This window comes from Schistocerca piceifrons, chromosome 2, assembly GCF_021461385.2.
Source record: "Schistocerca piceifrons isolate TAMUIC-IGC-003096 chromosome 2, iqSchPice1.1, whole genome shotgun sequence".
Classification (NCBI taxonomy): domain Eukaryota; kingdom Metazoa; phylum Arthropoda; class Insecta; order Orthoptera; family Acrididae; genus Schistocerca; species Schistocerca piceifrons.
Genome location: NC_060139.1, coordinates 457,459,304 through 457,475,901, shown reverse-complemented (window position 1 = coordinate 457,475,901; position 16,598 = coordinate 457,459,304). Strand labels below are relative to the sequence as shown.

The window sequence follows — 16,598 nt, the reverse complement described above, 5'->3', positions numbered from 1 at the left end:
AGCTGTGAATGCTGATAATGGTGAAATGAACAAAGTGAAAAATCAACTTACTGGTGAATGGGGACCAGTCCCAGATGTCGCGAGAGCTTACAAAGCTAAGGGTATTCGTTGGGTAGCTGTTGGAGATGAGAATTACGGTGAGTAGTGTGCTTCACTGGTGTCTCGTACATTACTCAGACTTGTTTGTTGGGAAGTGGGCACAGTGACAATTGACAGCCATTAGCATGCTGAAACACAAATTGGTGGTGTGTCAGATAATTCTGGAGATAAACAAAACTTACCTGCTTTCACGTCAGTTGCAACCACGTTGTTGCTAGTCATAATAGGCCTAAGGAGTGATAAACAGTTTCCATTTGAGGACGTTGCTGCAGCGTGTATGCAACACAGTGCAACTCTGATGAAGGTGCACTAGCACCAACACGTAGGCAAGGGATAATTGTGGCATTTGTGTCTTTCCAACATGTGTGCGGTAAATGTGGAAACATGAACTGTGCAACGTTATTACTGACATGCTGTTATTCTTTTCTTGGCCGCTGAAGGACAAGCACCAGATGACATCCATTAGAGAATGAAGAAGGTGGGTGGGGCAGCATGTCTGTCAAAAATCATCATTTTGGAATAGTGTGCCAAGTTCCGTGCTTGTCACAATTTGACACAAGACACCAGACTGTCTGGGAGGCTAGCCTCATCAATTATGGACAAAAAGTGGGTGGTTGATGATGTGATTAGGGCAGACCAGCGCATAACTATTTGTGCACTAGCAGACGGTCTCGACATCAGCTTTTGTAGCATGCAACACATTATCTGGCAGGAGTCAGGCTACTGCAAGTTCTGCAGCTAATTAATGCATACCCCAGGCATTAGATGCGAAATAAAAAACAATCTGGGTGGCTGTTTGCTTGAAGCACCTGATGGTGAATTTCAGTGTTGAAGGGAACACATACCTTGAGTGCACTGTTGCAGCCGACCAAAGATGATGCCACCACTGGGAACCAGAGTTGGTAGTGTCGAAGATGTAAAGGTGTGATCCACCATTCCCTCATTCCAAGAAGTTAAAGAGCCATTCATCTGTGGGAAAGGTAATCCTCACTCTGTTCTTTGATTACCAGGACCCATTGCTTATTGATTTCAAGGTACCTAGTGTCTCCATCACTGTGGACTGGTGCTGCACAACACTGGAGAAATTACAGCTTGCAGTTAAAGCAAAACATGCAGGAAAACTGCAACTAGGGGTATTGAAACTTCCTGGCAGATTAAAACTGAGTGCCCGACCGAGACTCGAACTCGGGACCTTTGCCTTTCACGGGCAAGTGCTCTACCATCTGAGCTACCGAAGCATGACTCACGCCCGGTCTCACAGCTTTACTTCTGCCAGTATCTCGTCTCCTACCTTCCAAACTTTACAGAAGCTCTCCTGCGAACCTAACAGAACTAGGTAGCTCAGATGGTAGAGCACTTGCCCGTGAAAGGAAAAGGTCCCGAGTTCGAGTCTCGGTCGGGCACACAGTTTTAATCTGCCAGGAAGTTTCATATCAGCGCACACTCTGCTGCAGAGTGAAAATCACATTCTGGAAACTAGGGGTATTGCTGCTTCATGATAACACAGATTATAATATCGCAAATGTAGCAGTGCAGAAGTTACACCAATTCAAGTGGGAAACACTAGGGCACCCCTCCCACTTGTCGTGATCTCTCTTGCTGTTCTTACTGCACCTTCAGTTCCTTAAAAAAAGACCTTGAAGGGTCAACAGTATGTTTGGGGTGAGGATGTGCAGCAGGTAGTTATGGACTTCTCCACACAGGAGGACATTTTGTTTTACCAAATAGGTATCTTCAAACCGATGCATCAGTGGGATGATTGCCTCAGTGCTGATGCCAGTTTTTCCTGGGTGGATTCTGAACTGTACAGTCTTTGAATGGAAACTTTTTGGTTGTCCCTTATGTATTTGTTGTTGTTGTTTATGCTGTGTGGTGGATTGGTGTTAAAGCAGCAATGCAATATGTGTTGTTGCAGTAAGAACTGTATCAGCTACTCCAGTTATTTTACCTTAACATAATTTCTTCTGTCTTTGTTATCACAACAGACCTACGGAAACGTTCACATTGACTTGTAACAAGTGCTTCTTGCCTTTCTACAGAGAAGAGGGGGTGGGAAAACCATTTATTCCCCAGGGAAGAAAAACGGAAGCTTAAACGAAGATCAGGATTTTCTTTTGTCATTTCGATTTTGCTTTTTTCCAGTGACTAATGTGTGTGTTCTACCACTCAACCTGTTCATAACTTTCAACCAATCTTGTTGTGAGAATATTGTAATTGTTCAGGGTATATACGTGGACAAAGAAAAAAAATTCCCGGATTTCCTGGTTCAAAATACACGTTCTCCCGGGTGAAAATACACTTTTTCCGTGTTAAGTGACAGTATACTCTTCCTCGTCACTGTAAAACTCATCAACCCTCTGAATGTTTATGGTTTTATATACCGACATACAATTTCCCGGCACTTTAGAAAACGAAACTTCTGGGGGGGGGGGGGGGGGGGGGGGGGGGAGGGGGGGGGGGGGGGCGGGACATGTATGCTGCATATTTTCGTATTATGAAGGTATAAATTTGAATTCCACCAAACACCGCAAGTCACTTTCCAAAGCATTGAAATTGAGATTGCGATGCGCTTTTGTAAGCCGCCCACTGATGACAGCATAGGACACGTGATGTAGTCAACCAATAGCAAGATTACTCTTAAGTAACGCGAACACACAAATAAGGAAAGTTCATGCTTTAAATTAAGATACGTCAGACAAATGTGCCAGCAAAATTTTTAATAACTACGTAAATGTCTGAACTGGGCTCTAAATTCTTCTAAATGGTCGTCCTCAAAGAGTTGATTTTTAAATGGAGTCAAATGCTTGGTGATTTAAGAAATTCATCGTACATTCTCACACATAGTTCATCTTGCGCAAGACGAAATTTACTTTGAATGTAACATTTTTCAAACCACCATTTGCAATATTTTCCCGTGACCTGTTAGAGATACTTTCATTTCAGCAGTTGCAAGAGAGCACCAGGTGACAGGCGTCACCTAGCTTGCGCAGCTGCGATAACGCAGGAAGCCCATATGTTTGTAAGGGTAAAACAAAACATTAAAAGATCTTACATCATGTCATAAAAGAAACAAGAAGTCAGAAGATACTTTAAGAGCATCGGAGTTTTGTGATCCACACTAAAATGCATAATTCGGCTTATAGTACATAAAGTATGTCCACATTCGGATCTAAATTTTCTTGGAGTACCAGTGCTGTATTATCTCATATTTGGTTCTTTATTATGGTATAATGCCATACATGCACTTGAAATACAGCGAACAGTTGAAACCAGCCAAGAGTATGAAATTAAACACTTCGTTTCAAGTAAATTGACTGCCTCAGCAGAAAAGATTAATAAAAGCCAAATCTCTTTAGCAAACCGACAAAAATAACTTCATTGTTCCGCAAGGCGATTAATGGTTGACTGTCAGAAAACTGGAAAAAATTCTGAAACTAATAACATATTTTAGCCTTCCGTTACTAAGCGAATGTATTTTAATTCATTTGATAGCTCCCGGCCACAAAAATCCGTTTCATCGTCATTTAACGTGAGAGCAATAAAGGAAGACAAAACAACAAAATCATGAACATAAACACGGGTCACGTGGAGACGACCCAGCTCCCCACCACAACTCGAACTGCTCTGTGCATCAGCCCCAGATTTACTATATTTTCGAACCGAGGCAATATTAGGTAGTGGCACCCAGTCACACTTCTGCAACCAGAAGTGCGACAACGTAGTACTCATACGCGACTAAACTGCAAGTGCCCACCCGCAACTACTCAAATGACTCTAATTTAAACAGTTGTCATGTCACGCTCATCAGAGGCAATTTGTTGTTATGAAGCATTGCATAGTCTTGCTAAGCCTTCGACACACTATGCTGTTGGCAGATGCTTGTATGAGCACTGTGCTTTGTTGTATATGGCGCATTTCCTTTGCAACTTACGTTTTATTTTTGTTTTGTTTCGTCTCGTTCATGTTTTGTTGCTGCAGTATTATTCTGCAGTAGTGGGATTCAGTAATATCCTTTGTTAGAGTATTGGTTCTTACCAGTCAAAATCACAAAAATTTTGCTGAAAACCAAAACACTGAAAAATTACTGGAATTCTAAACAATTCCTGGGTTTTTCCCAGTTTTCTCCTGGATGAAAAAATTCCCAGGTTTTTCCCAGTTCTCCCGGTTGTCCTGGGTCGTATACACCCTGTTGTTATAACTGATAGTGACTGAATTCACACAACAGTGTGAATTCAATCACTACCGGTCACACCACTCAGCTAAGGTTATAACAATTATAACAACAATTATGATAATACGAAAATATGCAGCGTACATGTTACTGCGCATGCAGGATCTTTCCAAAATGTGTCTCATCCACCCTGAGTTTCATTTTCTAAAGTGCAGGAAAGTTCTCCGCTGCAGTATAAAACCATATCGACTCAAAGGATAAGTTTTACAGTTCTGAGGGAAAGTATAATTAACACGGAAAAAGTGTATTTTCACCCAGGAGAAAATGTATTTTTAACCGGGAAATCTGGGGAAAAAAAAATCCATGAATTTTTTCCTTCTCTGCGTATACACCCTGATTAGAGACTGAAAGTGATGACAGTACATCAGTTGAGTGACAAGCACTCACCAGTTGTACGAGATAAATACATCCGCTGTGCTCCAGCCAGCTCCTCCAAGATTCAGGTTCACAGGAAGCCACTGTGAAATACACGGTTAGACTCCATAACTATACGGAAACCAACAAAAATGACTTCAAGTTTCAGGATATTTTAGTCAAAGTACAGTGTATCAGTATACTCAGGATCTTATTATTGGTGGACTTCAGAATTTTGTAACTCATTGTTTTGAGCTTTTAAAGCTATCTTTATATGTTTTCATGTAATGTCATTCATTATAAGATGTTTTTCAGTAATAAAAAAATATTATTTTTTGGGACATAATTTGAAAAAAAGTTAAGGAGTTAATGAGAGTGTCTGAGTGTGTGTTCTGTTTTAAAAAGACAAAAGAAAGAAAAGACTATTATTCCTTATGCGACTCAACACTAAATGTTTCTCAGGAGAAGGAAGCAGCCGGGAGCTTGCTGCACTGGAACCTCGTTATTTGGGTGGTCGAGCCATCATTGTGAAGTCATTTGCTCGTATTGCCGAGACCAACCTGAAGAAGCAGGGTCTACTGCCACTCACTTTCGCTAATCCTGCAGACTATGACAAAATACAGGCTTCAGATAAGATCTCACTTCTTGGACTTCAAAATCTTGCCCCTGGAAAGGTAAGGATTGATGTGCATTGATAATTTATTTCTCTTTCAACAACTTCTCCGTAGTTAAGATGGTATCTTGAATATCTTTCATGAGATAACAATTGAAGATAGCTAGGTACTCATAGTTAAAACACTCACTCTGCCTCATGACCTCATTGCTAGCCTGTTAATATAAATTAGCCTCTTTTGGCCTGTAGATTGTACAGGAACCACATGCTGGTAGGGGGAGGGACAGTAAATGTTAAAAATGCTTACTGATGATTTCCATTCCTTTGCTCCCAGCTGAGATACTGTGCAGACTGCTCACAACCTACCCAAGGCTTCAGCAGGCACTGCTGACCTGTTGCTGTTCTCATGGTAAGGATTGCTGATCGTGAGATGCCGTGAACGGACTTCATTCACAGTCCCTGGCCAATGGGAGTGTGAGACCAGGACTGCATGCTCCTGGCTCGCTCTCTTGCCTGCCTACACCTGACCTGCAAACATGTCCCTCTTCTGCTCTCACATGCCATCCTTGAGACTTGGTCATAGTGGCTACATTCCCAAGCAGTTAGTTGCTTCCCCAGATGCCTCAGATGTACTTCCCGTTTCATGAATAAACATTCCTGGATTCTTTTTTGGAATTTATTTCAATTGATGTTTCTGATCCAGATGCCCATATCACACTTGCTCCTGCTATCCTGCACAATATTGTTGGTCGAATGCTATTTCATACATGTATAAATATTACCTTCCCTTCAACATTGTTTTGTAAGTTGTCAACATAAGTTTATTTTTCATCAGTATTTCATTGAGGTAGTGTGAGTTAAGGTAGTTGGTTTTGTCCCTCTATAGTTCTTTAATTTGGATTCCTACATAATGAAATTTGATGAATGAGTTGTTCTTATATTCATGTAAAGAACAGCTGCATTTCTCATTTGATGTCTATACATTTCAGTGAGAAAAAGAATATGACTGTTTTAATGGCTTGAACTCTGAAGTTATATTGCTACTTGAGATAATGTTGAATTATGTTCATTTATAAAGGGGAATGTAATGTTGCACTTTCTTTTGAAATGGTTTTGCAGAGCAATAATTAGGTTTTAATGTATCAGTGATGACATGCTCGTTAGAGATAACTGTACAAGGAAACCAGAGACCAGAACAAAATCAGAATATTACAGTCATCCCCAAGTTTCTGGTGCTGCCTCCCAATAAAATTTACAACTGGGGCAGTGAGACACACTCTGCCTGTTGGATAGCTTGCTGTGACACATCAGTGAGGAGCTAGTGCTGTAGTGTGATATTTTGAATGTGCAGTGAATAATGATTCTTCATATAAAAATGGCAGCAATGTGTGGGGAGGAAGACGGTGCACTGTGTTTGTGTGGATACTTCATTAAACACATTGAAGAGGCTTTTCTGGCAGGTGGAACAGGGTACAACCAACTGCATATTGTGGTACACATTGGAACAAATGATGGCTGGTGTGTGGGCTCAGAAGCCAAACTTAGGTCAGTCTAGTGACCGGAAACATGCAGAAGTGTTTCCAAAACTGTTTGTGGACCCCCTGGTTTTGATTTGAGTGGAATTTATGAACCATGGACTTTGAATGTTGTGTGGCAAGCTGGGCTGTGGCTCAGCTTTGGGGGTCCCCTATATGGACCAGGGGTGTACTACACATCAGAAGTCGCTACCCACACCACAGACACTGTGTGGGTTCCACGAAAGGATATTTTGGATGAGGTGGCTATCCATCAAGCTCAGATATTGATATATGTAGGACACCCTGAAATATTTATGTAAGATCCGAAAAAGAGTCTACTAAAATTCTAATGATTAGCTGCAGAAGTTGGGAACAGTGAAACTTTTGGGGTAATTATATCTTAATATATAACAGAGAACTGTAGAGAGGACCTCAGCTTGCTAATACATAGGTTCCCCAATCATACTGTCATCATGGAAGACTCATCAATCATCAAAAATTGATAGTGATATTGTAAGGGAATGTGATGCGACATCCTGCGAAACGGTATGAATACCTCCTCTGAAAACAATCTAGAACAGACAGTTGGAAGCGTGCGTGTGATGGAAATGCATTAAATCTCATGGTAACAAATAGACCTGACCCTCTAAGGAGCTACACACTGAAGCTAGTATTGGTGACCATAATGTGGTTTTACCAGCAATGATTACCAAAGTACAAAGAGACTGTCAGTTCATATCTGTTAGAGTAACTTCAGACATTTAGCTCTGGCCATGAACAGGTAGAAAGGCTAGGAGGTTGACCAAGTATTGGGTACAGGTGTACTTGGTAGAACAGTTCTTGGTGTGAAGGAGCCTCAGTGATATACATTCTCTTGTAAATAAACAATGATTGCTGTATACAAGTTGTGAAACAAAGCACAAGAGTGTGGGTGCAGAAATGGTAAGGCAAACATGTCTGTCTAAACAGCAATGTACAAAGCCATAATTAACTGCTGTAGGAAAGTTTTATGAAAAGATGTCTCCCAGAATCCATAATTCTGGTTGTATGTAAAGCCTGTGAGCTATACCAAGGTTAGTGCCCATACACTCATGGCTTACACAGGATAGCAAAAGCAAAAATAGAAATGCTGAATTCTGTTTTTCAAATGTTCCTTTTTAAAGGAATTTCCAGGAGTGCAGCTACATTACAATTCTGGCATCACTGCAAAGACGAGTAACAGTGATATTTGTGACAGTTAAGAAACACCTTAAGTGCAGTACCTGTGTGATTCTATACACAGTCAGTGACTGCAATAGCCCCCCGGCTAACTGGAATATACTATAGAAACATCAAAACAAAAATTTGTGACTGGTAGTTTCAAGAAAGCGCAGATCACACCTGTTTACAAGAAGTGTTGCAGAAGTGATCCACTCAACTACCACTCAGTACCTTTCTGATGCAGAATCTTAGAATGTATTACTAGGTCAAACAGAAGGAGCTATCTTGAGAAGAATGACCTTTGCCCTGCCAACCGGCATGGATTCTGAAGACATGGCCATGTAAATCCAAACTTGCACTTTCCCCACATGACATCCTAGTCAAGGCTGTCAGGTTGGCCTGGAAGACAACAGTAAGAGTAACATTGGACTTTTTCATATTATGCAGTTACCTATAATGAAGTGTCTGAAAAAATGCAGAAATATTTTATCAGCGCATGAAGATTTCAAAGTTGTGCAATTGGAAACGTGTTTAAATGTTCAGGAATGTAAAATTGTGCACTTCACAAAACACAGAAACTAAGTATCCTAGAACTGAAACATCAGTGAGTCATAGTCTGTTATCTCACTAAAAACCTGAGTATAATAGTTTGTTGCTTTTTGAAATGGAACGCTTGCATCGACTCAGTTATGGGTAAAGCGGGTGGCTAACTTTGGTTTATCGGTAGGATACTGGGGAAGTGAAAGAAGTCTAGAAAGGAAATTGCTTATAAAACTTTCAAGCAGCACATCCTAGAATATTGTTTAAGTGTATTTAACCTCACCAAATAGGACTAACAGTGGATGTTGAATGTATATAGAGGAGGTATGAACACACAAACTACACCATCAAATTCTATTTATGAAGCTTGAAGTATCGATACTAAGTGAAGAATCTAACAATATACTAGAATTCTCTACATACTGATCCCCTATATACTGAAAAGACAAGATTAAATTACAATGTGCACAGAGGTATTCAAGGAATTCATACAGACCATAAGTTGAGGAAACCTTAATATGTGGTTCAGTGGGAAGTACCCTTTGACATACAATTTGGTGGTTTGTTGACTGTAAATGTAGAATATCAAAGCCTTATTTATTTGGCATTTTGCTCACTCTGTATTAACACATTTTAACAATATTTTAATGCTGCAGTATTGTAATTTTTGCTGTTTGTTTCAGCCTGTAACTGCAGAACTGAAACATGCAGATGGCAGGAAAGAACAGATACAATTGAATCACACACTGAACGAGCAGCATATAGAATGGTTCAAGGCAGGGAGTGCCCTTAATCATATGAAGAGAATTGCAGCAGGAAAGTAAAGGAGATATGGTACATCATTATTTATGCAAGAAGTAGACAATTGAAGGACTGTAACAAGTAAAATTTTGTGTATATGATGAACATATTGTTCTATGTTCGTAATACTAGACATTTGTGATAGAACATATGTGCAGTAATTTACACACACTGAAGTATTGTAAGATAAAATGATGGGAAGTCCAGGATGGAATGATAGTAATAATAATAATAATAACAATAACAATAACAATAACAATAATAATAATAATAATAATAATAATATGAAAAGGGTAGACTGCTAGTCATCACATAGAGGAGGTGTTGAGCCATGGAAAGACTCAATGGAAAGACTGTTAAACTTAACCTTTTGCCACCTTAGACAGTAGTTGTGTGTGTGTGTGTGTGTGTGTGTGTGTGTGTGTGTGTGTGTGTGTGTGTCGCTTCTGATGGAGGACTTTTCTGTCTGAAAGCTAAAAGTATAGCAGTCTTTTTCATTGTGCCTGTCTGTGACTCAATGCATCCTGTATGTGGTGAGTAGCAATCTATCCTTTCCATATTGTTAGTATTTAAGACATTTATTCTAACCATTTTATTGTAAATGGGCTATTGTTACACAGTGCCTTCTTTTCTGTAACAAATTTTTGATAATTACTGAAATCAACGCCAACATTTAATTGCCGTACTTAGTATATTATGGTGCTAATCATGATGATGGTATGTTACTAAAATATTGTGGTCTGCTGTATGTAAAAATTAATAACAGACATCAGTGGAGCAAGATTCATAAAAGTTGAAAAAGATGCAAGAGAACTGGAAATTTCTCCTAAAGATATCCAGGAGCACAATCTGCTTGAGAAAAAATTATGAATGTACAAAGATTTCTAGGAATAGCTGAAGTTGAAGACAGGGAAGGCTTGGACCAAAGAGAATAAAGAACAACATTGGAAACGAAAGGAGGAGGAGGAGGAGGAGGAGGAGGAGAAGGAGAAGAATGGAGTCATATGATTGTTTACTGAGTATGGACCAGTGCAGCCCTAAAGACTGTATCAGTTGAAGTAAGGCTATTAGTTTTATAATCATTTCCTAAAGCATGGAAGGAGCCTGGAACATGCAAATATGTTCTACTCATAACTAGGGTATTGTGGTGTTACACTTCAAAAATCAATAATTGAAGTGTGTTAATTTCTGTCTCTGCAGCTGAGACACTTGTTTGCATTGACAAATGTGGTATCTACATTCCTATATGCCTATTGTAAGATAGACCCTGAGAGCTTTCTAAACATTCCATTGTTCTGTAGTTGGAATTTCAATCAGATTTAAATATAACACATTTTGTGGAGTTTGTTATTCAGATGGAAAATAAATTGTGGTGCTTACTTCAGAATATAAGCTTTTTTCATATATTCAATCAACTTTCTTATTGTCTTGTCATTTACTCCTTTACATCAATGTTCATCCATAAATATTAACAAAGTCTCAGTAATTCACTATTAGTTCAGAGCAATTTAGCAGTTTTTTTATGTATATGTGTGTGCATGTACATGTTAAATTGCCTGTACATAAATGTGGTATTTTCATATTTCAAAGCTGAATACCATTATAAGTAAAGCTATGATCAGAAATCGATAAAAAGAAAAAGTATCTTTGTGCTCACACACACAGACACACAGACACACACACACACACACACACACACACACACACACACACACACACACTACAAATGTAACTGCACGATCCTTTGGAAATATTTATACCTTATTTTGGTAAAGAAAAAGATAAAATTTATCAGGTATTACAGAGAAAATTTATCAGTAAATCCAGTCAAGGGACACTGAATGTGGGGATGGAGAAAGGGAGGTTGCTAAAATTACGTTAGGAAACTGGGAGAGGAAGAAAAAAAAAAATACAAACAATGGCTTGCATTTTCTCATTTTGAGAAGACAGAAGAGGCGATCTGTTTTACCCGTTAAACACATACTAAAGCCAAGATCGCATAAATATTTCTTTATTTAAAACAGCCAGTTTCAAGAGACTTTGCTGTCATCTTCAGGTCTGTAAAAAAGTGCATGTACATGGAATATGTCTCATAACATAAGATGTGATATTTGGAATAAAATTGGCATTACAAAAATGGAAGTGAAACTGTTCATTTACATACTTCAAAATATCTTTTTGTTATAAAATGTGTTCATTTTATGTTGGACCTCACACCAAGGAGTCATGTGGATAAAAAATAGCACATTACAAAAGGTTTGCCTTAACTAAAATATTTAAAAACAGAGCACCTTGGGCAAATAGCCATGTCCAATCAGATGATTGTTACATAACAAAAACACAGTAGCACATCTGTTTACATAAGCTGGGCATATTGTAAACATTGAAAATCCACCTTAAATGGTGTATAAGATACAACTGTCTGGTAGTATTGCAAAGGTAACGCTTGTATAGCGTGTTAGAGCCACTAGATGGTTCTGGCATCGGTACCATCTGATCAGAGCGTAAATAATTATCTTTTCACCCTACAGTTAACTGCTTTATTGAGTGGCCTTTAACTTAAAACTGAAACATATTTTTAGTTCTCATAATCCCCTTCACACATTCTTATTATTGTATGCATGATAGGAAAGTTAAGGTATTTATTCTGCTGTTGTTTACTACATTGTTGTTGTGGTGCATGTATGCCACAAACACAACAGGCACACACATGCACAGGCCCAGGAGAGGGAGGGGGACGGCAGAGAGCGCTGGCCTTAAGCCTTAGCACCCACCAGAATCTACAAACATTTCAACATTAGAAATAGTAAAGCATTGCAGTATTGGGGGAAGGGGGGGACTGGGGACATTTACCCTCAAACTACAAAGTATATACAAACTTTCCATTGTAGGGCCCTGTACCGACTTACCAAGCGTAACAGGCATGGGACTCCATCCCACAAACTGACATCTAGCACTGGTATAATGAAATTAATGCACATTTCCATGTCTGCATTCAACATTCTGGTGGTTACACTGGTTATTAATGTATCAGTATTTCACATGTGCAATGGCTTATATCGCGCTTACATTAACCTGTGATCTTGCCAGTTACATGTGGCATCAATGCTGCAGCTCACAACACAGTGACATCCAACCCCACTGCCAGTGCTACACAACTGTACTGGTACCAAATGCAATTTGGTAGCACTGCATGCAACTGTTGGCTTCTCTACTTCCAAAATGCTAAGTGTGGAGCGAAGTAGGCACACTGGGCTACACATGAACAATAAGCTACCTCACACATATTGAGCTGGACATGAGCTGCTGACAACTCCACGATCTCAGTATGTGGATCAATTAATCACATGTTTCAACTTGGCAGAAATCTGCACTATTCATGGACTTTCCTCTTTGCTGACATATTATTTGTGGACTTCCTTCAATGTTCTGCCTCTCACCTGACCTCAAACAAGCAGCTGCTGTGAGACCCAACACCTCATCACTGGGCTTTTTGCCCTGGTTTCACCTCTGGCAGTGCACTCCTTCTTGGAATCTACTGGTTAATTAACAATGTTAATGACAAATGCTTGACTATCATCCAAGAAAGCATTATGGTCGTCAACACAATCATGACGACACAGCACCAATACCTCAACACTCATCAACAATCAGAGATTCTCTGCAGAGATAATGAAAACCTAAACCTTCAACTTCGCAACATGATATGGGATCTCGCATACGTTCTCGAGTAACATAAGATGCTAGCGGCTGCCCTCCCTCTTGACGGCCCCACCCCATCGGATTGCCACCAAGCAGACATGCTGGTGACGCAACACAACTTTGCACAGCAAACACAGGTTAGTTATCACTTTCTGCTTTGCCTTCCAGTTCATGGACTCCTCATTCTACCCTCTACATGATGTGCACAAATGCTCGCCAGTGCACCATTTGCAACAGCACAATGGATCACTTCCTTACTAACCCTGGCCCACGGACTTGCCACAGGGCATGCCAATTAGCTCCTGCAAGCACTCAAGACAGCAATCAACGACCTCCTTCAGTCAGGGATTGTTTTTGCCCCTCTGACAGGTCCTGAGTGTCATCCATTAAACTTGGCGTGAAAAAGAACAATTTTCTCTGACTTAGCGGTGACTACAGAGTGCTTAATTTCTGAACTACATAGGATAGTTACCCCATTCTCAACACACAGGACTTCACTTATTCACTCACAGATGCAGTCTTCAGTGTGATAGACTGCAAAATGTCATATCTGCAAATACCAAATGCATAAAGAAGATGATAAAACAGTGATCATTACCCTGTTCGAAATCCTGTTCATGCCTTATAGTCTGAAAAATGCTGCCCAAACATGGTAGAGATTAATTGATGGTATTCTCTTTAAATTAGTTTATTCTTATGCATATCTCTTGTTTTCCTCTTACAACAATCAAGACCATGCGTGCAAGCTCAAATTAGTTCGCACCACCCTCTGAGAGACTGGGTCATCAAAAATGAAGAAAATGCAGCTGCAATAATGAGAGGTTCCTTTCTCAAACACACTCTGAATGCCGAGCATTAAACCCATACCGCAATGGACTGAATTCATCTGACAGCTACAGCTACACAAAAATATCACAATTTACAATGATTCCTTCGACTTCTCAAATTTTGCCATCAGTCACATGTGGCTGAAATTAAAGCCCCACTCACCAATGCTCTCGCCAGACCAAACATGCATGGCAGGAAGAAACTGGTATGGACACTGCAAATGCAAAGTGCACTCAAATGAGCAAAAGCCAACTTCGGAAAAGCAATGGTGCTTGCCCATCCCTTCCAGATGCACCCTTCATGGTCACGATAGATGCAACTGAAATGGCTATCGGTGCAGTCTATGCAGCAAGGAATAGATGGCGAGATGCAACCTGTATATTTTTTCTCAAAGAAACTTAAAACCTCATAGTCAAAGTGGTCTGCATTTGACTAAGAACAAAACATGGAGTATGAAGCGGTATGATTCTTGTGCAAGGACATTGAAGGAAGACATGTAGTGATGTATATGGGCCATAAACCAGTAGCAGATGCAATACACAATCCATCAGAGGTTATCAACCCGTCACTTCCGTCACCTTTACTTGATCTTTCAGTATACTAACAGTGTTGGATATTTACGAGGAGCTGATAATATTGTTGCAGATTACTTCTCTTGCATTAACACAATCTTCTTCCACATAGACTACACTAACTTGTTCATGATCAACCGATCAGCCCATTAATCACCAAACTCATCAACAACACATTAATCTTATGAATCAAGCAGTGTGCTATGACGCATCTATGTTTGCTTACTGTGTGAGGTCTCACAAAATAGAGTGAGGCCCCTCATACCAGACTACATGCACTATTTGACCAAATTCACAACCTGGCTCACCCAAGTGTTCAACCGATGATATGGCTGATGACTGAATGATTCATGTGGCCTAATACCAAATGAAACTGCCATACATGAGTGCAGGCCTGTGTCATGTGAACACAGCTTGATCGGGTGTCATGCACAAATGACACTCAGTCGCTTTGAGGTACCATGCACTCGATTGTGGCACATATGTCTGGGTCTGTTTGGCACACTTCCCAAATCACGAAGCTGTAAATACATATTAGCAGTCATCGACCATGTGTCTCACAGTCATCAATCCATTGGTATCCCACTTTGGCTGCCCTGCGACAATCACTACCAATTAACCGAGAATTTTTCATCCGGGAGAAAACCAGGAAAAACCCTGGAAGTTTTTAGAATTCCGGGAATTTTTCATTGATTTAGTTTTCAGTTAAATTTTTGTAATTTTGGCTGTCAAGAACTGGTTCTCTAACAAAGGATATTACTGTATACCGCTATTGCAGAATAATACTGCAGCAATAAAACATGAACTAGACAAAAAAAAAAACGAAAATAAAACTTCCGTTGCAAAGGAAATGTGCCGCATACAACAACAAAACACAGTGCTCGTAGAAGCGTCTGCAGATAGCAAAATGAATCAAAGGCTCTAGGAAGACTATGCAATGCTTCATAACAACAAATTGCCTCCCGTGAGTGTAGCATCACAACTGTTTACATTAGATTCATTCGAGCAGTTGTGAGCGGGCTCATGTGCATGCGGGGTGTCTGCCCCAGGTGGCAATTTTGGGAGGGGGTGGGGGGTGGGGGGTGGGGGATTACCCTCTCATGTCAACTGCAGGGCCCTACCATCGTACCTGTATTTAAACTGCATCTATTAACACCTCCTAGCAACTAGTATGCCCCTTTCCCCTGCAGCATCTCTAACGCCCGAGCGATGCCTACCGCCACCACCTGCTCCAATGCAGCCATGGTTCAGGTGCACACTACAACCTCCAGCACACATGGCTCTTTCAAGTACATGCTGCCTCCACCACATTACAGACAGTGAGAAATGGTCCAGCCATGCCCTGTCCTGCAGCGAGTCATGGCATGACTAGTCACGTGCACCTGCATCTGCACTACACCACAGTCGATGTGGGTCAGTCACCTCTCTTAATAGTGCTGTGTACTATGGGAAGTAGGGGCTCTGTGGGGACAACAACACTATCGATGTCAGAGACCAACGAGCTATAGCTCTAAAGTGGGATATCTGTGGGACTAGAGATCAAACAGTGTCTGGTTTGACCTTTGTATTGTGTAGACATCTTGGGGTCAATTCTAGTGTCTGATACCACCCGTCAGCTTTGACCAATGATGTAATGTGTGATAGTTTTTTTGTTTGTACTGCAGATTGCTGTCGATGAACGTTAAATGATTTCTCTGGATTTCCTCGTTACGCGCGTATATTAAAAATATTAAAAATTCGATGTAGATTGTTTTGTTTTCATCTCATAATTTGTTTTCGGCAACTTTTGTTAATGAAAGCAGTCGTGATTTATAAGTAGCCGTGATTTATGAGGTCTTGATTTCTGACGCTGTTCGTTATGGATGAATCAGTTGTTTTTACAACAAAAATTCTGCTTCAGAAAATGAGTGACTATAAATCAACTATAAAATTTTTGCAATCATTGGGCTTCTTTGCTGAATTTTGCAAGTGCAGTGTCTGTGGAAATTATATGGTTTTGACGAAGGTTGCGTCATCACGAACTTCCGACGAATTCATGTCATGCTAACCTGCTATTTTTGCTACCAATAATCTTGCAAATCTGTCATGGATGAAGCAGGGGTTTTGTGTGGCACTGTAGTCGACTGGTTCTTGTTTTGTAG

The 16,598-nt window shown here is 40.2% G+C and overlaps 1 protein-coding gene across 2 annotated transcripts in view; it reads left to right on the top strand.

Moving 5' to 3' along the window:
- LOC124775005 (aconitate hydratase, mitochondrial-like) overlaps window positions 1–10,754 on the top strand; it is an 83,137-nt gene extending 72,383 nt beyond the window's left edge. For both annotated transcript variants that reach the window (XM_047249757.1, XM_047249758.1), the window contains exons 13-15: window positions 1–137; window positions 5,147–5,358; window positions 9,238–10,754. In XM_047249757.1, the coding sequence (XP_047105713.1) occupies window positions 1–137; window positions 5,147–5,358; window positions 9,238–9,378 (490 nt within the window). In that variant the 3' untranslated portion in view covers window positions 9,379–10,754. The remainder of the gene's footprint in view (window positions 138–5,146; window positions 5,359–9,237) is intronic.
- Window positions 10,755–16,598: the final 5,844 nt, after the last annotated feature.